General features: G+C 43.0%; 1 protein-coding gene across 8 annotated transcripts in view; it reads right to left on the bottom strand.

Moving 5' to 3' along the window:
* The window catches only part of CACNA1G (calcium voltage-gated channel subunit alpha1 G), a 468,525-nt gene that overhangs the window by 181,369 nt on the left and 259,995 nt on the right, over positions 1-27,161 (bottom strand). For all 8 annotated transcript variants that reach the window (XM_029600643.1, XM_029600645.1, XM_029600651.1 and 5 more), the window contains exons 5-9: positions 26,041-26,200; positions 25,121-25,412; positions 18,240-18,332; positions 10,804-11,608; positions 7,335-7,699 (exon numbers count right to left, since the gene is read on the bottom strand). In XM_029600643.1, coding sequence (XP_029456503.1) covers positions 7,335-7,699; positions 10,804-11,608; positions 18,240-18,332; positions 25,121-25,412; positions 26,041-26,200 — 1,715 coding nt within the window. The remainder of the gene's footprint in view (positions 1-7,334; positions 7,700-10,803; positions 11,609-18,239; positions 18,333-25,120; positions 25,413-26,040; positions 26,201-27,161) is intronic.

Genomic DNA, 27,161 nt, shown 5'->3' with positions numbered 1-27,161 from the left:
CTTATTTATTATTTATTTATTTTAAACATGTATATGCTGTGTGATCCCAAGTTAACAGCTGTTAATCTGGTGTCTCTAGCACACATTTCCTACGTAGACGGTTTACTAGCTGGAAATGGTTGATGCATACCCTCAGTTTTATTTTTAAGGTTTAGAGTTAAATTAATACTGAGAGGATGACACAAAACAATGAAATAGCTATTGTACTTCATGCAGCAAATGTGTTTAGCCAATGCCACAATTGTCTACAAAAAGATCACAGATTATTTTGGCTTGCAGCTGCTTTCGGTTGAAGATGCCACGATTAGTATGAAACTGATGCCCAAATCACAGGTTTTGAAAGCAATGAGCACTGCCAGTAAATACCAAAAGGATATGGAGCCAGGACACAATCCTATTTAGTTCCATTGGAGACAAGGAAACCCGCTCTGATCTCACACATGCATCCAGCATGCATGACCTCATACCTTCATGAAAAGAGCAAACAACATTTATAAATTAACTTGCATAGCTGATTTTCCGAAGGACCTCCCAGAATCCATCTCTGTTGACAGAATCAAAGCTTTTTTTTTTATTCTACCAAAAGAGCTTAGAGGTCTTGATGCTGCTTGTGACATTTATCTTGTAACTGTCTAGCTGTAAATATTATATCCATTGGGCTTCTCCCAGCACGGACATCATGTTGGTTTTCTGGAGTGATATAATTGGCTGTCACATGCTTTGACAGCCTGTTGAAGACATGAGCCACAATTTTGCCAGGAACAGACAGCAAAGGAATATCAGAGTGGTCATCACAGCACTTAAATATTTGAATAACGAGGATGTCTTAAATTTTGAGGCCCGTCTTCCTCTTGGATGATAAGAAGCAGTTTTTGTTTGTTTAAACACTAAGGGGGTAATTTTCAAAGGAGTTACGCGCATAAATGTAACTACTATTGTAGCAATTTTCAAAAGCCATTTACTCACGTAAAGTGCACTTATGCGAATAAATCCTATGGACGATTCAATGGCATATATTGTAGCAATTTTCAAAAGCCCACTTACTCGAGTAAAGTGCATTTACATGCGTAAAACCCAGATTTACGCATGTAAATGCTTTTTAAAATCAGACCCTAAATAACTTAACAACCAAAGACTTGCAAATTTTGGGGAATTCTCTTGCAAAACTCTGTGCCACAGACTAGAGCAATGTAACACGCAGAGAGATATAGGAAAGAATCAGGTTCAACATGCACCAAATAATGCCTCTTTGAAATATGGGACATGATAGAAGCCTAGGGATATGGTATACCCCATTCAACTGCTTTACATTTCTTAGGCACCATTACCTAATGCCTCATGGTGCAACAGAGACATAAAACATTATTCTCCTCCATCCAGACACACCAAAAAATGAATAAGGAGTGATATTTAATAAATGATAGCAAAATAACAAAATGTAAAACAAACAAATCGGAGCCCTAATCTTCTTGAAGAATAAGGGTATGCAATCACCCTGGAAAAGCACTTCAGAGTTAGATTTATTTATTTTAAAATAGTTCTATCCTGCACTCGATATTTATTTCAAAAGATGGCTTACAAAGTTAAAAAAGCTCATAAATTTGAATTTAAAATATAAATACACCATGTTAATCAGTGCCTGATAGGAGGTAAATGCCTAGCTGGTTAGGTTGTATGCCTTAGTAAACAAGAAGGTTTTAAAGGCCCTTTTAAACATTTTTGTGCATGATATGTCATGGAGGGCATTGGGAATAGAATTCCATGAAAATAGAAGATTTTGATACCTGCCCATGCCAAAGTGACATCCAACAAAGAACCTTCCATGCCATGAAGACATATAGGATATCAGAAGGTCCCCGAGACAGAAGTCAGTTCTGGTACAGAGACAGATATGACCCTGAATGGAATAGCTATAGGTAGCCAATGAAATTCAATTTTAAATTTTGGATTTGGATTGTAGATTTAATTACTTGTCTTTCCAAATCATAGCTCGAAACGAATGACAAATTCATGTGCATTTGGTAAAACGTGACACGAAAAACATAGCAATAAGCTTGCAAGCAGACACTGCAGGTTCTAGCTCCAAAACAATTTTTGCCATAGAGAGAACCAGAGAAAGATTCCTGAAAAATAGGGCTCTCGTTCAAAGCAGCAAGTGTGCATTTTCTGTCACATTCCTAGCGTCCTGCAGCGTGTGCATTGTGAACACTGTAATGCACAAACCTTTAGAGAAATAGCCACATGAAGTGTGTAGATAACATGGAATAGGAGCACCAGCAGATTTGCAACTGCAGTCTTATACACTGAGGAAAGTACAATATGAGAATATTTCCTAGGCAACCAATACCTCACCTGAAAGGAAACCCAGATGCTGAAACATCTACCTGGCCATCAAGAATCACAACAGTTTGTTATTTACAGGGAGTGGAGTAAGCGGGAAAATATATTTAAAAATAATTATATAAAATATGAAAAATGTGGCAATGATTCCAGTTTTTCCTTTTTTTTTTGGTATTTTGCAGTAGGCTTCCTTTGGAACATTATCCCAACTGAGAATTTCACTTCAGATACTAACAACCTTTTTTCAGACCTAGAAGTTCCAGGTTGCAGTTCCATTCAGACATTAGCAAAAAGTCAAGTGCAGTATGGTAGCCCACACTGTACCACATATTTAAAAACCAAGGGCAAAAATGATAGTTACCTGAGTTATAAAAACAGAGGCTCTCTCCCTTATGACAGTGCCAGTGGCTTCCCATTGACCTGACAGAGGACCTGATGTAATGAGGTCCGCTCAGCAGAGTGCACAGTTTTACCTGAAGTTGTGTGCACTTTTTTTTGTGTGCAAATGTTACTCTTGATACAGGAAGAGGTTTGGAGTACAAAAATGTGCATGTAAAACTGTGCATCCTGCATAGTGTCCTCACTTGGAAATGCCATGCAAATGAAGGCACTAATCATTCCTCTCCCCACCGTGCAATGCAGGGAGGTGCCCTGACTTAACTCTGGTTTTCCTAGCCCTGAAAATTTTATTCCTGGTCAGAGGTGGAGTAAAGTTTCCAGCGCTTGTGCCAGTCTATGGGCAGAAGCTGGAATTCCAACGCCAGGAACTGTAACCAGGATTTCTGTGCAAAAAACATGTGTTGCACACATTTTTCTGCACTGAAAGTATGTTTGTGCACATATATCATATTTTATGATTTTTGTGTCTGAGAGACTCCCCTGTTCTTCCAAGTTAAAACATGCAATCAACCTGTGCTGAACGGTTTGTGTGTGCATATTCCAGCTGGTGCACTTTTTGTTTTTTTAACTCTCATCAGCATACTATTAGCTTACTGCACCCGGAACTTAAACATTTTTTTTAACTTGTTCATTAAGAAACTGTGTGCTGAATTTCTGAGCATAGTCGTAACCCGCACCTTATTACGTCCAGCTCAGAGGTTGCTGTTGATGACAATCAACCTCTAGGGGCAAGAAGTAGAATTGCAGCAGAATTGCTTTGACAATATATGCCCTCCTTTGGCTTGTAGATGCTGTGTCTGTTATTACAGAAAACACAGTGGGACAAAAGATTCACGGCTTCTGAGCATCAGAATCATGTACCAGAACATACTCCACTTACACAGACCGTCACAGTGGTATATGAACACATGGGCTTATGTGTTATTCACCCTCCTCTAGTTTTGCGCGCTCAGACCGTCTCACTGACCAGCAAGGTCATTTATTCTTGGAAGGTCTTTTAAGAGCTGAGAAACCTCGCTCGAAAGGAGTTTTCCCACTCTATCCCTCAAGTGAATCACACATTTAAGTGCTTCACCATCACATTTAACCCGAACTCATGACAGAGGCATTCCTCGGAGCAAAGGCAGCAGATCACTTTGAAAAGCATGCTATGTAGTCACTGGTGCCAGCAATTACAATGATACCAGGAGCAAACTCCTTCCAGCAGCTGCTTTGCATATTTTTCAAGAATGCGCAACTGATATTTAATGCAGCAAATCTATGAACACAGTAAAAGTAGCCATTTTTTCAAGAAAATAAGTCCAGTTAGCATTTCTGTTTCAATTTATATTTTATTCCTAAGGAGATATAAGGGTTAAATGATTTTGGAAGCTCCAACATTGCCAACTTTAAGACTCTCTAGGTTTGCCCTGGGATATCTTCCATTGAAAATAATGGAATACTTTAAATTTGGATCAGCTTTTTGTCCAGAGCAAAAAAAAAAATCTTTGATTTGATTTCATTGGAGACTCTCAGTCTCTTGTTCATTCAGGCAACGTCATCATTTGTTTTGACCAGCTCACTTTGTTTTGTCTTAGTGAAAAGGGTATAGCTCCAAAAAGCTAGCCAAGAAATGCATTAAGTTAGCTGAATAAAAAGGTATTGCCTTAAATATTTTGAGGTTCATATTCAGACATAGCCCAGATAGCAAGGTTAGTATCTGGCTAACATTGGAGATACATTCAATGGTGCAGCCGCTATCTTAAAGTTAGCCAGCTAACCATATCTGTCTAAATTTAGGACAGCTCTTTGGCCCGACCAGAGTTAGCCGGCTAAATGAACCAGCTAACTCAACTCTTCCCAGTTATGCCCCTGGAATGCCCCTAACTTATCTGGCTAAATTCTAGCCCCCTAACTTATTAGCCAGCTAAGTGCCCAAATCTTCATTTGGCTGGCTGACCCCTGAGTTAATCGCACATACACCAAATAACCCCAGTAGTATATTCTTTTTTGTTTTTTTAACAGGTGATTTGTAGGACCTTCATGACATCAGCTTGCCAATGATCACGGGCTGTATCGACCTCTGGTCCAACTTTATTTTAATTTAATTATAGTGCTCACTCGGAGTCAAATATATATTTTTTATGTAGTTTTTTACGTTTTACTTAAAAAGTCGTGAAAGGTCCACGGGGTAGGGAAATCTTATGAAGCAAATTTCTGCCCAGGTCCAGGAGCGGAACAAGTAACTGGTACTTAACTTAATGTCGAAAGCTGTACATCACCTCTGAGTTACCCAGCTAAATGCTTTTGAATATGGACCTCTTTGTGTTTATTGCCCTTCATTTCCCTGTTCAATGCCTTTACTTTATGTAATCTACCTTGGGTCCTACCTTGAAGAAAAGGCAAAACATATGTACCCCTTCTGACATCAGGGTCTCCAGATGTAATAGGGAGCTTTTCAAAGACTTTTAGATTTTTAGCCACCCAAATGCACCAAATGCATTAAAAAAAGAAAAGTGGTGCTCTGGAGGTTTTTGGTTTTGTTTTTTTTAATCTTTGTGCACTCATTAAATTTCTATTTAAAAAAAATACGTATGTTGTAGGCATGCCAGTAACGCGCCTAACTTACGCCATTTGTTTTCAAAGGGTGTGTATTTACCTTTAGCCCCACTGAGAACCTGATATTCATAACATAACATGTGTGGGTTGCCTCCTGTTCGAAAACGAGCTTCTTAATTTGTGAGGGCATAAAGGGAAATGCATACTTTTGCGGTTAGGTTTCCTGTTGAAAGCATTACCCCTAGGTGCGCAATCAAGCACTGAAAATATTGGAGATTTTGAGGGTCTGTGACCGAGTGTATACAAAGAACATTCCTGTACTTCATCCAAATTAAAAAAAAAAAAAATGTTCCAAGTTAAGAAAATGAAATTGAATCATATGATTCCCAATCTAGTATTTAAGCCTGAGTTTGGAAAGGAAGACAATTTCCTTTCAGGCAGCAGGGAGCAAAGAAACCAACAACCCCCTCAGCCCTGTGCATCAGGCGGATCTGGCCGACAGTGCAGGAGCTCAGCCTGGGCTCACGATCTCACTCCTTTGGCCGCCCAGCCCGATTCGAGTTCACTAATCCAGAACCGAAGAGCATGCCAGACTAAAAACCCATGAAGTAATAATTCATAAAATAAGTAGAGAGCTTTATATAGAGAACCTCATAACCTTAAGTGCAGTTTCATCATTTCTTTCAATAAAGTCACCAGAAAAAGATACATTACTCGAGGTTAGTCATTACCCTGCAAGACCTCTAGATTTCATATGCAAAACATAGCAAATAGCTTTCATGATTTCTGGGCTTTGCATAATGGGTCAGTATTTCTCTGTCCTAATTCCTGATTTCATAGCTGTCAGGTTAATAAATTGTAGACACTTTGCAGAAAAACACCTCCTAACTCTCTGCTGCTGCCTTAACCCAATGAACTAATTGTTAGTCAGGCCTGAATTGTAAAAAGAGATGTGTCAATAAATCCCAAATTAGCCATCAACTCTTTTACAGGTATCGGATGTTCCATGCATGTTTCAGCAAATGGCAGCAGCGGTGTCCGGCAAAGCACTCAGTACTACGGGTCAAGGTCAGCAATGCTGCCCCTGAAATAAGACACATTTCTGCCATAACTGCAGCACAAGTGAGCAACTGGAAAATGCAAAAATGCAATGTAATCTGCTTCCTGAGGAATCAAACTGTAAACTCTTTGGGGAAGGAAGAGCTCTTTCTAACTGTACCAGCATTTATTTATTTATTTATTTAGAAACTTTTATATACCGGTATTTGTGGGGACATCATACCGGTTCACATAGTAACTGAAAGATTGGAAAATACATTGCAACAGGGGAATGTAACTGGGCGGGGGGTAGAGCAGAGAGGCAGTAGGAAGGATAGGGGAACAAGAAGGTAATAACCAAAACAATTTAAAATGAAAGTCTCCTTAATATAAGGAGAGGGTGGTCACCTGAAGGGGACTACGAGGGGGAGTGGAAGGAGTTATTCTGTGTAGGCATTTCTGTGTAGGCATATTCTGTGTAGGCATTTCATACCAATACAGATTACTGGGCTCTATGTGCACAGTATTAAGTTTTCTGTCAGCATTTCTAAGAAATATAGAAACATAGAATACAGCATAGAAATATAGAAATATTCAGCTACTGAGTGGCTCGGCTGGTTGCACCGCTGAATATACCCGGCTATCTTAAAGTTGACCGTATATGTTTATGGGGATAACTTTAGGACAGCCCTACAGCATGACCAGAGTTAGCCGCGTAAGTTAAGCAGCTAACTACCTGCACCCCCCCCCCCCCCGAAACACCTCCCGCCTGCCCCCAGAATGCCCCCTACTTATGCAGCTTTTAATCTCACCGGTTAGCCATTTAGAGGAATAACTTTTCAGTTATCCATCTAAATGACTTTTGAATATCAACCTCATGATGGCAGATATGGCCTATCTAGGCTGACCACTTCATCAATCCCTACCACTTCCTCAGAGATCCCCTGTGCTCATTTAATGCTTTCTTGAATCCAGATACATAAAAACAAAACAACCGATCTGGGAAGGGCCCAGCTTACCTGCTCATGGTACTCAATTCCCATGCTGAGGGTATTGATTAAAATTGCAATCATGATCCCCCGACCAAAGTATTTGCTGTCCACAATTTTTCTGAATGTTTCGCACACCAGCTTCCAGAGCTCGAGGACTTTATTTGGCTTGGCAGTCTGGCTCTCCCCTCGCCGGGAGTCTCTCTGGTCGTTATACTGGGCATCCTGCGTGAATTCGTACACCCCTTCACTCTCCGAGTCCACAGTGTCGGTATCGGTGGCCTCGACCTCACTGTTGAGGGCTCTGCTACAGTGCGGGCAGTTGTCTGGGTGGCAGACACCACTGTCGGGTTTCCCTCCATGGTCGGAAAGTTTGCAAGAACCTTTGCAGGCACCTACCCACAAAAATAAACAAGCAAACAAACAAATAAATAAATATATATATATATATATATATATATATATATATATATATATATATGAGGGTGAAATAGAGGGTCCAAGTGAAATGTAAAGAAATTAGGCTAGACTATCAAAATTTTAATACAGGGGCATTTATCAAACACTTTATCAGAGTTACCGTCTATATATTAACAATCCTCCCATTAAAAATTCCAGTCTCTCCTCCCCACCACTTATGGCCTCCCGCTCCATCTGTGATCTTCTCTCTCATCTTGCATTTGTAGAATCTACCACTGCATTTTCCATTTTTCCCCTTCTCAAAATATTGCACATTTCACTGTATTGCTCCCGCTGTAGTTTCCATGATGTAAACACTGCAATAATTTCAATCAATAAACCCAGAGCAAATGTTTGGTAAAACCTACCCCCTTAGACTCTTCTGCTCCTTCCCTGTAGTAGATTGTAAAAAGTTATTACTTTAAATATTTTTCATTTCTATTTAATATTTATATCCTTGATTTTAGATTATAATTAGGACTTCTGATTTTCGGGTAAAATCTAAAACCCATGATAATATACCTCCAAGGGGAAAATTTCGATTCTAACCTAAAACCCCATAAAACTGGCCTGCCTACTAGAGCTCCAATGATGTCATCCAGTCGCCGCCCTTGAGCAAGCCAAGAAGAGGCATGAGTGCAGAGGATGATTTCATTGGAGCAGGCTAACAGGAACCCAAGCCCTGCTGGCCTGAAGAGGAGGCACCGCAGGAGGACTAGACCAGCAAGGAACCCATGCCCTGCGGGCTTGAAGTATCACCATGGGAACAGCAGACCAGTGGGGAGCGGAAGCCTAGCCAGCTGAAGAAGATCTGCGGAAGGTGGGAAAGGGGAGAGAAGACGGGGGGGGGGGGGGGAGAGTAAAGATGAGGAAGGGGACATACAATGGAGAGGGAGAAAATGAAGAGTGCAAAGGAGAAAGGACTCATTCAGCCAACTCCTAGCCACATGTATACCCCCCCCCCACCTCAGCCACATTTCCCATGCCACTCCCATAGCACACACACATCACCAAGCCACATGCAATCCCCCCCCCCCCCGAATTACCCCCCCCCCCCCCCCATCGGTGCTCTCCAGCCACAGATATCCTGCCACCCCCTCAGCCACAAACTCTGTTATCCCCACAAATACACTGCCACACCCCTAGCCATACCCTTCCGCCATTCCTATAGGCACACATCCCTCACCAACCCCCTAGCCACACTCACCCAATCCTACCCCATCAATACCCCTATTCACACACGCTCCCCCCACCACCCTCAGCCACTCACAGCCTGCCACTTCCCCACCCATGTGCACTCACCCCGCAATACAGCATTGTGAAATTGCATTTTGAAATTTTAACTTATATAATAAAGATATATAAAAATTTGAAGATAAATTGATTTATGCCTTATTAAATTGAATCCACCTAAAAATGCACCATGAAAAACTTATGATCACTTATTTTTAGTACCTGCAAAATATACCTAATTGCCTGAAAACTAAGCATCTAAATTTGCAATTTATAAACACCTAGGATCAGAAGTAGTAATTAGAATACTTAAAATGAGAGACACTTCCGGCCCTGATAGCTCCAGCACCATAAGATCTTTGTATACTTTCTTCTCCAAAATGCCTCCTCTCTGTTCCTGCTTGGATGCTGCACTGGGTCCTATATACTGCAAAATTTGGGAGTTATGTAAAACTTACACACAGGAGTTACTCTCTACAGGACAGAGTTGAATATTCTCCAGTTTGGCTGAATATCCTATTTGCTAGCACGACAAAAAAAAAAAAAAGGCCATGGGCTGAAAATATTCCGATATTGGGCTACTTTCATGGCTCACAAATATTTGCAGAATTGAAGATAAACAGATCTCCTCTCCTGGATTCTGCACATTAGAGCACACCAGACATTTCCCGCAGAGATAATTCAAGTGTATCATGCAAAGCCCTTTCTCTGTTGCTCATTGCCCACAGTTAAGTATTTTTTGTTAGTAGCTGAAGGCTGCCAGCGCTTTGGGTGCCCTTTCTCCAAGTGAGCCACTTAAATAGCTCTCCCAAGGCCCCATAGTGTTCAGGAGGTAATTAGCCAGGTGCAAACATTCAGCTTCTCTCATCCTCCAAGTGTTTGTTGACACTTAACAGTTAACTGCTTCCCACAGACTCTCAGAACACCTCAAGGTCTGACTGGGCAAAGTCCACCGCTTCTGGCTTCCCTTTATCCTCTGCAGTCTGAGCGCACACATGGTGTCAGATTTCCAAACACAATCATTTAAAAAAAAATGGACAATTAAATCAGAAGCCAAATGCCGAGCGAAAAATCACAAACTAATAGCATGCGTGGCATGAGCATAATTCAAAGCTGCGAAGTTCCTAGCCCGGCGGCGCTTTTCTCGTGCCGCAGAACTGCCCAGGTTGGCCTGAAGGCCATTAGTCAGCTCTGTCCTGTAGAGATTGACTGCTGTGTGCAATTTCGAGCATGGCTCTGGAATTCTGCAGAACTGAGGCCTTTGGGCCAAACTTCAGAAATGGACCAAAAAGCGTAAAAAACACAAAAAGCAGCATAAAGTGCCTCAGTGGTTTTGAAAGAGCACATCTACTTAATTTAATTTTCTGTAATGTCTAGAAAGGGGGAAAAAACACTGGGTAGACAAAAAGAAAACAACATTTGTGTAACTTTAGCTCCCCTCCCCATCAGAGTAACAGTTCCGCGGTGCTTTTTTTGCTTATTGTCTCAGTGTGCATTGGGTTTTGTTTTGTTTTCTGTGACTATATTTCCCCCTTCCCTACGGAAAATGACTGCCCTGGGGCAGAAGATGCACTGTTTAAAACAGCAGAGGCTGGCTGATACCCTTTTCTCACTACTTTGGCCAGGCTGCTAAATCAAGCCCATTAGTGTCTCAAAGCTCTTGCTATATTGCACAGGCCATCAAAGCAAGGCACCCTAACTGGCTTTCTAGTTCCTCGCCTTAATTACAACAGACTTTGCTCCTGGGGGTCTCCAGTGACCGTTCTGGCTTACAAGACAGTCTAAAAGCTTTCGTGCCGAGACTCACCAGTGCTCTGTGTTTCTAACAGCCTATGCATGGTGTGGTAGGGTCCCGGGGGGATGTTAAGGTTGGTTAACGTATTGTGCCCAGGGTTAGCAGCAGAATCTCCTAAACTCTTCTCTTTCTGCACTTCACTGGAGGTATTTGGGTGCACTGTGGGATAGTTTTTACTGCCAGTAACATTCTTCTGAAGTCCTTCAGAACCGGGCAAGATGAGGCTGGGTTGCGTATGGGAAGACTTGTTGTGAATTGGCTCAAAATGACAGTCTGCGTGGTAGATGCTGTGAACAGATTCCGTCTTACTGGAAGCAGCTTTGGGGGAAGCGTGGGGATTAGGTGCTGCTGAAGGCAGCATTAGTCTGTTGGTGCCATTATGGAGCGAGCTGGTCTCCACATCGCTGATCTCGGGACTGGCTCGCGGTGCCCGCAGGTTTCCATTGCCCAGGTGGTAGTGGTGGTGATGGTGGTGGTGATGGTGAATTAGATGGTGCACAGACGACCTTCTCCGCTGATGTCTGCAGGGCTGCCTCTCCACGTTCTTATTCACGGGGCTGGGTAGCAGCCCCATTTTGGAGCCCATCACGCCATAGAGCTGAACCAGCTGCTTGCTGGCCCTGCGCGCCATGTAGACCAGGTATTTCAGTAGCTCATCGTAGCAGCTACCCGGCTCCGAAAAACTGGCCAGGGTACTAGCATTAGACAGGAAGCGGACCCGCTGCTCCCTCATCAAGAGGCTCTCCCGCTGCTTGGTCTCTGAGAACTGGGTTGCTATGACGACCAAACAGAGATTGATCATGAAAAATGAGCCAATCTAAAAAAGAGAGAGAGAGAGAGGGACTCCTTCAGTTTCATCATAAATAAAGGCCCTCTTCTATTTCTTACATGTAACAATACCTCTCCATCCCCTCCCAGCCACTGCTTACTCTACCTCCCCCATCTCCTGTCTCAGTCACTCCTCTCCTCCATCATTCTCCCATCCAATTCCATGGAAAGTGAACGTGCCCTGTCTATCTCTTCCATTTGACTTTTCTAGCCTCTGGCTCCATTATAAAAGAAAGTCAAGTTTGTTTGTTTTTTTCAAATGAACACCTTGCACAAGGGAAACTGAAATGTATTTTGATACTTCTTAAGCACTATTATTTTAATTATAAGCAAATAGCTGTACTGATATAATGTCTCTGAACTGGGGTGTTTTTTGGGGGGAGGGGGGTACACTTTCTCCTCATTTTGCAGGAAGTATGCTCACCAATCTTTTTTTTTCTAAGGATGGGGAATCCTGCTAAGCGCTAATGGAAAATTCTGTTATCTGTTAATGGGATTTGTATGCAGCTCAATGGTATCAATCTAAAAATTTCTGCAACCAAGAATTTTTCACTTTCTCTGAGCCAAGGATTCATTAAATTCCATTTTCAGCACATTAGGAAGATAATTCCCCACTGATTATAAAAACTGCACCTCACTTTTCAACTATTTTATGTTGTAAAAACTCATTATAAAGAAAAGAGTTTGTGTTAATGTAGTATCTCATATGTAATGCAACATCTTACGTTCACCGGTTGTGGAATGAAACACTCTTCTGGAGACCTGTCCATACCATTCATGCAAGAAAACCCATTAGACATGCCTCATCTGCAAATAAGCTATTCACATACAGTAACTACGAGACACAGCATGTTCTACATGCATATACTCTATTCCTATATATATATATATATATATATATATATATATATATATATATATCCATCCCAGTAATGCACTGGACCTTCTACACAAGCCAGGTGCACAATGAATCTTCCATATAAAGAAACAAGAAATCCGTGACGTATCGAGGCCAAGGCACCCATAGCCCCAGTTGATGGGTTGTGGGGGGGAGGGGGGGGAGATGCCAGCAGAGCAGCCCATGGGGCGTGCGGAGGAGGGCAACTCGTGTCATGCCCGTCCCTAAACCAAATCGCCTCTTGCCAGAACTCCTTCACCAGAGCCATGGAAATCTCCAAGGAGCTGCTCCTAGAGTTTTATAATTAAAGGAGAGGCAGGGTGCAACCCAAACAGAGCAGGGCTCCTTCCCATTCCCTCTCCTCATTTCCTACTGCCCACTGTTTGTCTTCTGGATAGATTTGGTTTTTTGCACGCCTTCCTCTGAGGAATATATATATTATATATATATATATCATATCTGCATTTTGATTTTTGTTGTTAGCCGGGGCCACTGTGATTGGATACTGACGAGGAGCCGGGCGAGCAGCAGCTGCTGCCATCGGCAGGACCAGGCAATTGCCTAATGTTCATTGGGAACATTAGGCAATTGCCTGAGAGAGCCAAAATGTTGGGGGGCGGCAGACTCCTGCCAGTGTGAGGCACAGAGTTGGTGCTGTGGCAGATCAAATACTGCCAACGAAGGAACACTTTGCTGGAGTCACTGCAGTGGAGAGGAGGGAGCACCGTGCTGGAGCTGCAGCACATAAGGTAAGTTGGTGAGCGGGGGAGGTGGGGTCATTTCTGAAGGTTTGCACCGCCCTGGCCGCCAGCACTTTTCACTCCTCCCTCCTGCCATCTCTCTACCACTGTAATTTGTCATTATTGGCAACCACAGCAGGGGGGAGCATAGAGGAGGAGGAGGAGGAGGTGCCATCGAAAGCAGAACTGTCAGGGAGGGGAAGAACCTAAGCAAGCATTGGCCCCCAGGCACTAGAGACCTGTACTCTATCACTGAAAGAAACCTCCTAAAATAGAGAGCAGGGCTAAATGGTCAATTTTTTTCAATGGAGAAAGGTGAATAGTGGAGTGCCCCAGGGATCTGTACTGGGACCATTGCTTTTTAACATATTTTTAAATGACTTAGAGATGGGAACAAATGAGATGAACACATTTCCTGATGATACAAAATTATTCAACATTTTTAAATCACAGGAAGACTGTGAGATATTATTGCAAGAGGGCCTTACGAGACTGGAAGACTGGGCATCCAAATGGCAGATGACATTTAATACGGACATGTGCAAAGTGATGCACATAAGGAAAAGCAACCCACATTTTAGCTATGCAACGCAAGGCTCCACACTGGGCGTCGGCATCCAGGAAAAGAATCTAGGCATCCTCATGGATAATCTGTTAAAATCTTTTGCTCAATGTGTGCGGTGGCGGCCAAGACAGCACATAGAATGCTAGAAATTATGAGGAAAGGAATGGAGAATAAAACAGAAAATATTATAATGCCAGGATTGCTGTCAAAGTTAGACATTTGTTCCAGCTGTTCCTAAGGCCCTAGGAATTCCCTTCCTAGCTGCTAGAAGTTCGCATGCTCCTGGGAAGATCATGGCATCTAACATCATCAATAGGCGCCAGCTGGGCCATAAAAGACAGCATGCTGTGGCGATTAGAAGGGGTTGCTGTCAGGGTGAGGCACTTGTTCCTGCTGCTCCTGATGCCCTTGGAATTCCCTCCCCTGTTGCCAAAGATCTGAGTGCTCTCCGGAAGATCGTGGCATCTGCCGTCACCAATGGGCGCCAGTTGGGACATAAAAGACTGCATGCTACAACGCACTTCAAGAGTTGCTTGCCTAAGGGGTACCCCAGGAGGAGGATTTTGATCTTTTAATTCTATTTTTGGCAAGCATGGGGAAGAAAAGAAAAGGGGTAGTTTGTGCTGTCCCATCAAGGTCTTCCATCCCTGTCCCTGTAACTCAGCCTCTGATAGAAGGATTCATTTTGTCCAACTCAGACAGGATAAAACATGCTTGGTGTCTGTGCCACCACTTTGGCAGGATCATCTCTCTCTTTGAGCTCCAATGTACATGGTTCCTCCCAGTGTCGGGGCTAGGATAAGTGCTAGACCTGGAAATATTTCCCCCATTTTCGAAGCTGCCATGGGCATAACTTCTGGAAGTGTGCAGATCCTGGCACCAATGGAGTCATCTGGCTTGGTGGGTGCTCGAGGTAGAACTGCAGTCTACAGTTCGCCTGGAAACATTATCCAGGGACTCTGGGGAAACTGCCCCTGATTTATTCTGGATTTACTATGGGAAACTCTTAAGGGCTCCGAACAATCTTTAAACGTCAGAGCTGACAAGATGTTATCTACTGTGTGTGAACTAGAACTGCAGATCAGTTCTCAAAAACAAGAGGTCCAAGATCAAACAGTTAAATAGGTTACGTAATCTGGAAACACGATGTAAGGCCCTCTAGACATGTGATGCTGCTCTAATTTGTGATAAAGATGTTTTACATTGCAAAACAGAAAATCTTAAGATATTACTCTAGGAAGCTAAATTTACATATTCTCAGTTTCCCTAAGTCTTCATTGATGGCTCCTATGGAAATGTTGAAGCGTTTTTTGTGGAATCTATTCCTCCGGTTTTGAAGGGGTTTTTACCTCGCTTCTGGAGGAAGGAGTGAAGCAGAGTCAGGTCCTCCAGGATCTTTGGAGGCTCCTTCTCCAGCTTTGGACTTGACCAATTTTTTTGCGAGACTCTCAAGAGCAGGGCTATTCTAGAGCAATGCTTCTTGTACTCTACCCAGATAAAATATGGATGATGAGACTGTTCTTCTGTCTCAAGGAGAATTCATTTCTTGGTGCAAAAATGTATTTGTTTCCTGATGTAGTGCCGGCTATTCAATTGAGACGGAAGGCATTTTTATTAAAAAAAAAAAAAATCTATGAATTTGGTCCTTGGTGCCACTTTTTTGTTACAATATCCTTGCAAATGTTTTGTTAAGATGGCCTAGCCAAATTTGTGGGTTTTTTTTAATCCTAATCAGTTGAAAAGTTTCTTGAGTAATGGAGAAATGCCTGTGGTCAGTTCTCCCAATGTGTCTCATATTTAGCAATTAGATAGCATGAACGTTTGTGCATTTAGGGGCAGATTTTCAAAAGGTTACGCATGCCGGACCTATTTTCAAAAGGCCTGGCGATGCGTGTAAAGCCCCGGGACCCGTGTAAGTCCCAGGGCTTGCAAAAAGGGGCGGGGAGGGGCAGTCCAGGGCGGGGTCAGAGGCTCCCGGCACAGCGGCCATTTGCTGCTGTGCCGGTGATCGCGCACAACTTTCTTCAGCACCAGGGCTGAACTAAGTTTTAAAACAAAAACAAAAAGTTTTAAAAGAAAAAGAAAAAAGAAGAAAAAGGGAGGGGGGAAAGGGCAGGGGGAGGAAGGGGAAGGGAAGGTGGGGTGGGAGGGTAGGGAATGGGGGAAGGCAGAATGGCTTGGCGGGGGCTCGGCGCACGCAAGGTGCACAATTGTGCACCCCCCTTGTGCGCGCCGACTCCCCGATTTTATAACATGCACGCGCATGTTATTCTTATTCTTATTCTAATTTCTCTTCCCAGTTTTAAGACCCTGTTGTAATGTAACTTTTGTTCTCCTTGCACTTGTTTTTCGTTTCTTGTTCTCACCCCTTGTTTTATGTAAACCGGCATGATGTGGTTTCTAATCATGAATGCCGGTATAGAAAAACGCTAAATAAATAAATAAATAAATAAAATCACGTGTCCATGTGTGCATGCCGGGTAGCGCGCAAACATGGATGTGCTCACGCAAGTTTGAAAATCTACCCCTTACTGTAGGGGTGTGCATTCGTTTTGAACTTATAGGTAAAACGCAACTTTTTTTTTTTTTAACTTAAAAAAGTGATGAGGCGAAAACGATCGGATTTCCAACTTATTCAACATAGCTATGTTGAATACGTTGGAAATCGCGATTGTTGATCCTAAATAAAAATTTAAACCCCTCACCCTCCTTAATCCCCCCCAAGACTTACCAAAACTCCCTGGTGGTCTAGCGGGGAGTCAGGACGCCATTTCTGTACTCCAAGCTGGCCAAAAGCTCCTTTTGGGTCCAACGAGGGTCTCGGAGCGAACCCGCGGGGAATCACGTGACGTCCGCGTCACTCCAACGTGACGCCGACGTCACGTGCTCCTCGCAAAGGAGTTCAGAAATGGCGTCCTGACTCCTCGCTAGACCACCAGGGAGTTTTGGTAAGTCTTGGGGGGGGGGATTAAGGAGGGTGAGGGGTTTAAATTTTTATTTAGGGAATCGGTGCACGTATGGACATAGACTCAACTTATGGAATTCTCCATATGTCCATATTGACCGAAATTGACCCCCCCTTTCGACTTATGGACTTATGAACATAAACTTTTGGTCTGCACATCCCTACTATTTAGTTGGTGGATTTTCCTTATCTGTTTTCTTTTATCCCCCCAACAATTTGTGATACTATTGATGGATTTTTGTTTTTGGTAATCTATTTTAATTTTTCGTTAGTAATTTTCTTTTATATTTATTCCATTGTAATGTGTATATCAAATTATTGATGTAATTTGATTTAAAATATAATAAAGAGAAAGTATATACAAATAATAATGCTTCAGTATCGCTCCATGGTGCTTTGAATATTACGTGCAATTCTGGTCACCACATCTCAAATAATAATATTGGAATTAGAAAAGGTACAGACAAGGGCAACCAAAATGATAAAGTGGATGAAACAATTCCCCTATGAGTAAAGGTTAAAGAAGTTAGGACTCCAGTTTGAAGAGGAGACTGCTGAGGGGGGAGATATGATAGAGATCTATAAAATAATGAGTGGAATAGAATGGTTAAACGCGAATCAGTTTACTCTTTCAAAAAGTACAAAGACCAGGGGATACGCAATAAAGTTATTAGATAATACATTCAAGACAAACAGGAGAAAATATTTTTTTTTACTTAACACATAATTAAACTCTGGAATTTGTTGCCAGAGAATGTAGTAAAAGCTGTTAGTATTGCTGGATTTAAAAAAGGTTTGGAAAAGTTCTTGGAAGAAAAGTCCATAAACCATTATTAGGGTGAATTTGCAGCATGGAATCTATCGACCTTTTGGGATCCTGCCAGGTATCTGTGACCTGGATTGGTCACTGTTGGAAACAGGATATTGAGCTTAATGGACCTTTGGTCTGACCCAGTATGCCAAATCTTATATTCTTATGTTCTGGCTTACCTTCCATTCATGCTCTCATGCAAACTAGCACCAACACATATACCCAATCAAAAAACCATTGAGATATATAATCATCATAAATATCAACAACACAGCACACACACACTATTATAATGCATAATTGCCTATGGAAAACACCCTAATGTGAAAATAATCTTCCCAAATATTCTAGCCCTATCACTAAACTTCTCACACAGGTTATTTGTTCAAAGAAATCTTTTATATATACCAGACATCCAAATAAACCTTCAGAAGATATTACTTATGCCTGACACAGCCCATGCACAACCAAGGATGCAAATAAACTTCCCAGATAACCCACTTATGCTTCTCCTTCAAGTCTTTAGACCCTTTCTTATACTGTACTATTTCCTGGAGCAGCCAAGTCTTGCTGAGGTCACTAACCTGACATAAAGCCGGTATATGCAAATTCTCCACACTGAAGAATTAGAGATTACTTACAATGATCAAGAGAATGAAGTAGATGAAATTGTAAAAGGAATGTGCATCCATGACAAAGTACATGATGTCTACCCAGCCCTCCAACGTGATCACCTAGAAGAACCAAAATCACAAAAACATGAGCTCAGACACATACTTGGCACACTGTACACAGAGTTGGCTTGAGTCTGAAGTGTAGGAGGTGAGAACTCTTGCTACATCCTGGGAAGAGTGGCTCTTTGGTCACTTCATCTCCTGGAGAGTAATACACTTTGCATAGCCAACATCAACCAATGGTTACGTGCATCAACCTTAAACCTCATGTTACATCAATGAGCTTTAAGAAGTAGATGACAGGTTACTGCTGATGGAACATACATGGTGTATCAAGTTTTGTAATACAAAAACAGAAGCAATAAAACAACCCACCAAAATAAAAGCTACTCAGAAACACAAATTAGGTGAAATACCCATAGGTCAAAGTGCTACACATATCAATTGGTATCATAAAGGTGATGACTAATGTAAAGTCATGGGATTACTACTGACTGATGAACATTAATAATAGAGCACTAAGTTTTAATCATATACCAGCAAAAAGCCCCAGGGGGCATGTTAATTCTTTCTATAGTGTTTTTTGTTGCATATAAAAAGAATTCAGGACAATAGCAAAAAAAACAAAACAAAAAACAATCTCATGAAAAATATAATATGCTTAAAAATAATCCAAATAAATAGCTTTGTATCAGAGCTGTTAAAAAATACTGAGATATATTGGAGAAATTGAAATAACAAATGCCACTGAGAAATGTTTTCAGCATAGGAAACCCATGCCAAGTTTTTTTTCCCTACCATAATCCCATTTGCTTGCAACTGTGCCCATCCTAGTGAGACACATTATTTTGGGAGGCACTGAAAACACATGAACAGTTTCCACTATAATTCCTAAAATATTAGAAAATGGGGCAGACCTATATTTTTAGAGCATAATCCATCATTACTAACATTAGAAAGGTAATGTTAATGATTGAATAATGCTATTCTAACAGCAGGTTTTAGGAAGATAAGTCTCCAGTTGTAACAGACCATACTTACTGTGGCTAATTTTAGGATCTACGTGTGAATCTGCAGTCAAAACGTTATCTCACAGCAAGAAGACATCCCGTGACAACTTGCCTTTCCACTGAACTTATTTTTGTCTTACAAAGCAATCAGATGCAAGCAAAATAAACTCAAGTTCTCCCAGCTAAGTTAAGGCCACCTTACACTGTACGCTGGTAAAATGGTAATTATTCATTGGTCCATTATGGAAAACCCACATTCTTAATGGCTCAGGATGTACTCTAGTACTGGCTAATGAGAGGCCACCAGCCAGCCTTTCCCTTCAGGACACAGTTTTGTGCATTGATTTCTTAAATTCTATGCTCTAATTAACAGCAGTTTCTTTACTACACACCATTTTACTGAACCTTGATTAATCAGCAGCTTTTTTACTTTCTTGAATGGAAATAACGCAGCACTTTTTAGGGGTCATTTTTAAAGCCATTTATACTCATGAAGAACCTAGTTTAATGTGTGTTCGTGGCTAAAGTAGTCCCAGGCTGAATGCTTGCAAAAGTACATGAGTAACCCGTCTTGGTGTAGCGAAGAAGAGAAGGTTCCCTCTGTCCCTACTCAGAGCCCGCAAGCATCTAGGAATGCTTCTAGATCCAAGCCAAGGAGCAGAATGCCCAGATTAAAAGAAAAAAAACAGGCAAGGGCCAGCTGGTGGCAAGCCCGGGGAGGGGGAAACCCAGGGAGGTTGGGCCCTTGAAGGAACCACTCATGAGGCAAAGACAGGATCGAGACTGGGAGGACGTGTTGCACGGAGTGGGTGGGTGGGCCTTCTTTTCAAACACCAGGAGGAGAACCCTTTTTTTTGGGAAGGGAAGCTGCAGAGGCCCAGGCTGCAGAACCCATGGAGACTGAAGAAACAGAGGAGTTCCACGACAATCCCGAGCTCATGGATATATATAGCAGAATAACCCTAGAGGAGAATACCCATCGCAGGCACCCGGAGGCCAAGCCACCACAGAGTTGCACGGCTCCAGCCCAGGAGACCAGAGAGCTATTCTGCTACACCTGGATGCGTACTTTTTTATGCAAACTGAGCAGAGGCATTCTGGGGGGGGAGGGGGGGATGTTGGAGTGGAGCTGGCACTTATGTGCCTACATTTTGATTCTAAAAAGTAGGCACATAAGTTATGCCCTCCAAAGAGGTGGTGTAATGTTACGTGAGTGAATGTGTATGAGCCACTGGGCCGATATAACCCAATTACTTACACACATAAGTTCACTTTGAAAAACCTCAGTAAAGGCTGAACGTACATGCAGACTTTATTGCTATTCCGACTGTTTGAAAATTATCCTCTTTATAAATCTACAGCCGGCTGAACTTTCACTTTCATGGGGGAGGGGAGAAGACATTGGTCAAGCACTTGGCTTGGTTGACTGATCCAACGTCACAGTACGTCTTTGCTGAATTTTACTTACAGCTATGCAGAGTCATGGACTTTTGTAGATTTATGCCCAGCTGTTAGGTTTGGGAGGCTTCGTTTGCCAAGGCTGGCTTGAAATAGAACGTTAAAGGCAAATGTTAAAAGCCCTGGGCATGCCAAAGCCGGGAGATTTGCGATGATCTCGGGCTGGCGTATGCCGCGTGGATTTTAAGAAGCGCTCGAGTACGCGTGTATCTCCCGGTACCCGCACCCAGTGGCGTACCGAGGGTCTCCGGCACCCGGGGGCCAATGCATTTGTGTGCCTCTCTAGCACTCCCCCCATCCTTCTTGTACCAATGCTTAAGGTCAGAGAAAATCAGTGGCGTCTCTAGACAGAAGAATTTGCGGGGAGGGGGAGCCAAAATGACATTTTCTCATATCACACCCCATATCACACACACTCCATAGCATGGCCCCCTGCTTTAAAATTGGCTGTAAAGAAAAAAGTGTTAATAAGAAAGTCCAAAGGGTCTTCTGTGTAATTTTAAAAAGCTGGCCAGTTTCATACTTCTAGTAAAACTACTATTAAAATTATTTGATAGCCTCATTCAACTAATTCTATATGGCTATGAGAGTGAAGTCTGGAAATGTATACAGGAAGGAAAAGAATGTCAATTTAAATCCTGCACCTCCAGGTCTGTAACACACCTCACCTCATTGCTATGTCCTTCTGTCTTTTCCTTGCTCTGCCTGTCTGACTGTACACAAAAGACGACCTTTCTTTTATGCCTAATTTAAAAAGTTCATTAGCAATCGACCCCCCCCCCCCCCTCCTGCTCCTCATTGTCTCTGGTCCAGGATTACACCCCGAGTTCTGATTCCAAGAACTGCCATAGGTCCAGTCAACTCAAAATTTTCCTTCTGCGGAAATAATTCATTTAATCCTAGCAATTGTCGCCTGGTCCACTTGGTGTCACTGCAGTTCAGGGGACAATACCACCGGCTTCCAGCCCTGGCACACCCCTCCCCCCCCCCTCCACCTTGTAGTGGAGTCAGAGGGTAATTTAACATTTGTATAGGTGAGAAGGACTTTTGTAGGCTTCAAAGGAAAGAACTTGCATTGGCCCCTCTCTGTCTTGACCAGCAAAGGTACTGCCAAGTAATTCACATGTCACCATTTGCCTTTACGGTTCTCCCCTTTGCAATTGACTTCATCTTTGCTAGTCAGAGCACGAACAGTATCTTAAGCTTCTGGCTTACAATTATATACATGGGGACTGGAGAAGACTGGGAGCTGCTGCGCCCCCCCTGGGCCCAGCGCCCGGGGGCATTGGCTCTCCCGCCCCCCCCCCCTCCCTCGGGACGCCACCGATGCGCACAAATGGGAAAAGCAAAAGAGGGGGGCGGGGCACGGGCGTTCCGGATCTGTAACATGAAATGTGTGCGTAATGCACAAGTGCACAGCGGGGCCCCTTACTGAGTAACTTTACTTCTGCTATGGATGGCGTGAAAATAATGAAACAAAATAATGAAGCTGGCTAGCGAGCTTTTAAGGGTGGGGGCTAAAAGGGTAAAAGGGAGGCATATTAACCAGGGGTGGGGGGTTAGGGAGTCTTAAACTTTACTTGGGCAAACTAGCAATGGACTGGGGAATCTGGTAATTGTGTCGGCGTGCGGGTGTCTAATAAAATCCCTCCCCCACTTATGCGGCAGAGCCGACATTTGTGCACACGTGAGTGCGTCCATATAAAATGGTGTGCACGTGTATGTGCCACCCCCCCCCTACCACGCCCCCCTCCATTCTCAGCCTATGAGAAGAAAAAGCTCTGGTAAAACACAAGGCTGAATGTATTCTACAATAAAAAGCAGTCACTACGATGTGCCAGTACAGGAGGCTCATCTTCACACTAACTGCCTGGCTGGAAATTACGCGGCTAGTTTTACTTTGGAAATGGCCCAAGGCAAAATTGCCAGCAGAGATTTGCACCTGCTTCTTCTGCGGATGCTTTTTCTGAGCAAAACTACGCGCAGAAAGCCAGAAGTTCCGAAAAGGCCGAGCACCTATTTTCAGCCCATCTTCTGTGGCGCTGAAATTTGGGCTGAATATAAGCACCCGACTTTTATCTTTAGGTGCCTTTAACTTAGGCGTCTACATTTAGGCCAGAAACTGCCTCCCCTAAGTTAAGGCACTTAATTCATTCCCTCGATCTGGTCCTGCCTTTGGTTTCCCCTAATTTTATGGCACCTAAATTTTGGTGCTTGGTGAATTTAGGGGCCTAAGTTTAATTGCTCAGATAGGGCACATGTTCAGATCCACATGGTTTTCTCCCTGACCTAACCTTGCTCTGGGAATGCCTCCCACCACAATGTAAGTACAAGCTCACGCGTTGGGGAACTATGCATGCATTTTTACCTACATATATAGGGTGAGCGATTTTCAAACCATCATTTTATGCAGTTAAAATGCTTTTTACCCCCAGAAATCCCTTTCAAAATTGCTCTCTAAGGGGGGCTAATTTTGTAATGTTGCACATAAGCTGGCAAACACGCGTATAAGTTACGACAATTTTTAAAGCAGACTTAACGTGCAACAAGTTCACTTTGCAAATTATCCTGGAAAAACTACAGGCACACAATGACACCTTTTTGGTGCACATAATTTTGCCAGGAGAATTCACGCACATAGGAGTGAATCTTCAAAGGCGTTACACATGTAAAAGTAGCTTATATCATAGCAATCTGAATTTTAATATCATAGCATGTAAAACCTTTTGAAAGTTTAGACTTATGGAGTGAATTTTCAAAGGAGTTACAGGCATAAAAGAAGCTATTTTCAAAAGCACTTCTACGTATGTAAATCCTTTTGAAAATTACCTCCACATCTTTTTAACTGACAAGGCATGCACTTAATCCCCAGCCGTGTCCAGACTCCAGACCATGGAACATCTCTCCCCTATGCAATTGTGTTATCCGTCGCACAATTTTCTAAAGAACCATATCTGTGGGTAAAGCACCATTTTACCTGCCATGTCCTTTTGAGAATCTCCCCCATAAAGACTTTGCTGATATCTCATAATTTGCTTCATTAAAACACCTTAAATTGGGGAAGGCATGTCTCGGCTGCTTAAATTTATCTCTAGAATACACTAAGAGGCATGCTCTGAGAAGAGTAAAATTAGATACCCCACAATGCCAGACTAACAAAAAACTGAAGGGTGAGAAGCATGACTCAGTATTTCCTTTCCGGCACTCCAGCTCTTCTCAGAAAGGAAATCAGAAACCTTACTAAATATTCTCTCCCATGCCGGGGCCTTCTTGGGTGCACAGAAAAGGAGGCACAGGTCTTTTAGGTTTTTTTTCAGTTTGTTGTGGAGATGTCTGGCATGGAAAGAGAGGTAATGGGGGGATTAGGAAGAGAAATACCTGGCCACCGTGAACGAAAGCCTGGATTACCCCCCTACAGCATGATGCAGAGAACCGGGCTGGAGTATACTAGCGCTTAGTTGGACTTGAGTGGCAGCCCAGGCAAGGATGCTCACTAACTCACATTTGTTTTTCACAAGCCGATTCAGTCCTGGTTGTAATTAACCTCCCCGCCCCAATTGCATGAACAGGTACTAGATCCCGCTTTGCATTTGGGAAACCAAAACTTAAAAGTCCGTGCTTGCAAACAGTTAAAAGGAGAGTTAGTTTAGCCATGAAGTGAAGGGTGCCAGCCCCGTCAAAAAAAGGGGGAAAATGCAAGGCATTCTACAGCAGTTTGAACCTTTCCAGGTTTTACCAAGAACATAGCCAGTCATACCAGTCATCTTTGTAAGTCGTTCCATGGTGCACCAATGCAGGAGGGAAACCTAGACGCTCCTAATTACAATCACGACTCACTGATAACAGCTAACCTGGTCCATGGAGGGTCAAAAGGCATTTCCCAAGGTAAGGGAGTGCTTACCTGATTAAAATGGCCTGACCCGAAAAACCACTAAATATACACATCGGTTCCATAGCAGGCGTTATCTACAGCAGCAGGACAAAAGGGCACTCCTGCGGGTGTGCTGAAGTACGCTCAGTTTTCAAATGCGCGCACATGCTAGTTTCCCCCTTCCCTCCACAGCTGGGCCACCCGCACCCATAGCAGGGGCAAAGCACCCAGATCCTCTCAGCGCCTGTACTTCGCGGCTGCCAGTTCTCAAAGGGAAACCAGGCGGGCCGATCGCCCTTTGAAAACGCGTGTAATGCAGGCAGGCCGTCTGAACGCTCCCAGTTGAATAAGTTCATGCCGCAGAGTGGCAGGATTTTTTATCAGGGGCGAAAATCAGGGACCTATTTGTTTTCCTTGTGTTTTGTTTTGTTGGTTTTTTTTAACATAGATACAATACAGGTGAAATCCCTTGGCAAATCTGGCGCAAGCAACCTCTCTTCCACACTTACCTGAAATATTGCAATCCAGGCATATCCGATATTATCAAAATTGATTGCTCCTTTGAAGGGGTTGTGCTCCCCAGCGGAACAATTGGTGTAATACTGGTTCCAGTTGACACAGGATGTGTTGCTGGTGTTGTTGTAGAAGTTATAATCAAGGGTGCACTCCAGGCCGTCCTCCCTCCGTGTCGGGACAGTGCGACAGTACCTCATGCCATTCTCCCGTGGCTGGGAGCAGATAAAGGGGTTCTCCTCCTCGTTCTCCGTCTGGTAGTATCTCTCCATTTCCAGGGTCAGAGGTCTGAAAAAGGAGAAGGATGATGGATCATCTCATCCCAGTTCCTGTCTGGGTTTTCTCTTAGATTGTGCGTTGGCAGCACATTTAACTGCATTCTTAGGGGCGTGCTGTCGTTTGAAAAATGACACAGAAACAATGACACGCATAGCTCCGTTTTCATGTAGTTCTCAAAACGAAATGATGGGAAAACCAAAAAAAAAAAAATTTGTTTTAAGTTTTTTCCATTTTTAGCTTGAATTAAAACCAGTTAGTGCATGCTAAAAGGAAAAAAGAAAAACACAAAAAACAAAACTTTCTCCATGCACATCCCTGCCACATTTTAGATACAAGTACACTAAAATAGTGCAGTGCCTCCGTCTATATCGAAGATAAAGTATACAATCAGAGGGACCTCTGATTGTATACTTTACATTTTAGATACAAACATCTAGAACTGAGGTGGAAGGTAGAGCATCTATTAACACAGTGCTCCATGGGACCAGAAATAAAACTCGGGAGTGCTGCAGGCAGTTTCTCCCTTTTAGTGTCCAGGCTCCACCTTCCAACTTGCATGCTTTCCCCACTTGGGGAGTGTGTCTATGCGCAGAAGGCCAACTAAGCATGGCTTCCCAGCGCCGGGGTCTGGACTTACATGCTAAAGTTCTCTGGAAGAAAGCAGCGGTTCCTGAGCAGCCCGGCCCACAGCTGGACCCCAACGATACCAAAGATGAAGAAGACAAAGAAACAGAGTAGCAAGACATTGCCCAACATGGGCAGTGTGTCGAGGAGCAAAGTCACCAGGATACGCATACCTTCAAAACAGGAAGAATGTGGTTAGACCGTACACAAGGCGGTAAGAGATACAGCAAGGGAAAAAAAAACAAACCTCGTTCCTCATTCCTCTTCCCTCTTACACGGGTTCAGGATTTTGGATGAGAATTAACTCATCCTCTTGAAAGAACGTTCCAAACTGTTGCAAAAAAAGACACCTCCTGTGAGAAATTCACTTGGAGTGTGAGTCCAGCAACATTCCAGTGACTTTCTTTTAACAGAGGTAAAGTATATTCAGACCGCCTCGGAGCTTTTGTAGCAGCGGATAACGTATAAAACGAGCTTAGGTACTACATCTTGTGCCAAAATTCATTTGGTGTGAGCTCCCTAAAAAATGTTAACATATGTGCTAAAACATAAACTGAATTGGCAACTATCGTTTAGCACAAGTGCACAAATTTATCCTCGACAGCACGCGCATTCTATTAGTGTGCATGCCAGCCCAAAAAAACCCCAAAATACCGAAGCGATTTTTAAACAGCCCTCAGGAGTTGCAACTAATTTTCAAAGAGAAACTTTCCAGCTGCAAAGTACATGTGCAAAATGAAATCCCTCTCATACTTTGCCTCCCATGTCCCATGGGTAAAAGTCACGCATGCATACTTTTACCCACCTTGGAGTGGAGGAGGGGTCATTTTCAAACTGTATTTTCACATGGGTAAACAAACCTTTACCAGTATAAAAATGTCAGAACATTTCTCTCATAAGGTCTATAGGCTGCGTCCACCTGGGCACTACATAGCATGTGGCCTTTACCAAAATAGTACTCAAATATGGAGAGAATACAGATTCCCTAATCCTTAACAGGCCTAGCGTGTATATAGGGAATCACGTTAGGCCCATTACCAAAATAGCACATATGCACTAAACAGAGCATGCTCAGTTCATTTTCCTCATGGCTCCATCGCCTTGCTTCGGAGCTATACAGAGGTCAGCCAGGAA

The sequence above is a fragment of the Rhinatrema bivittatum genome, chromosome 4 (genome assembly GCF_901001135.1).
Source record: "Rhinatrema bivittatum chromosome 4, aRhiBiv1.1, whole genome shotgun sequence".
Taxonomy (NCBI): domain Eukaryota; kingdom Metazoa; phylum Chordata; class Amphibia; order Gymnophiona; family Rhinatrematidae; genus Rhinatrema; species Rhinatrema bivittatum.
Note: the sequence above shows the minus strand (reverse complement) of the source record. Positions and strands in the feature narration are given on the sequence as shown.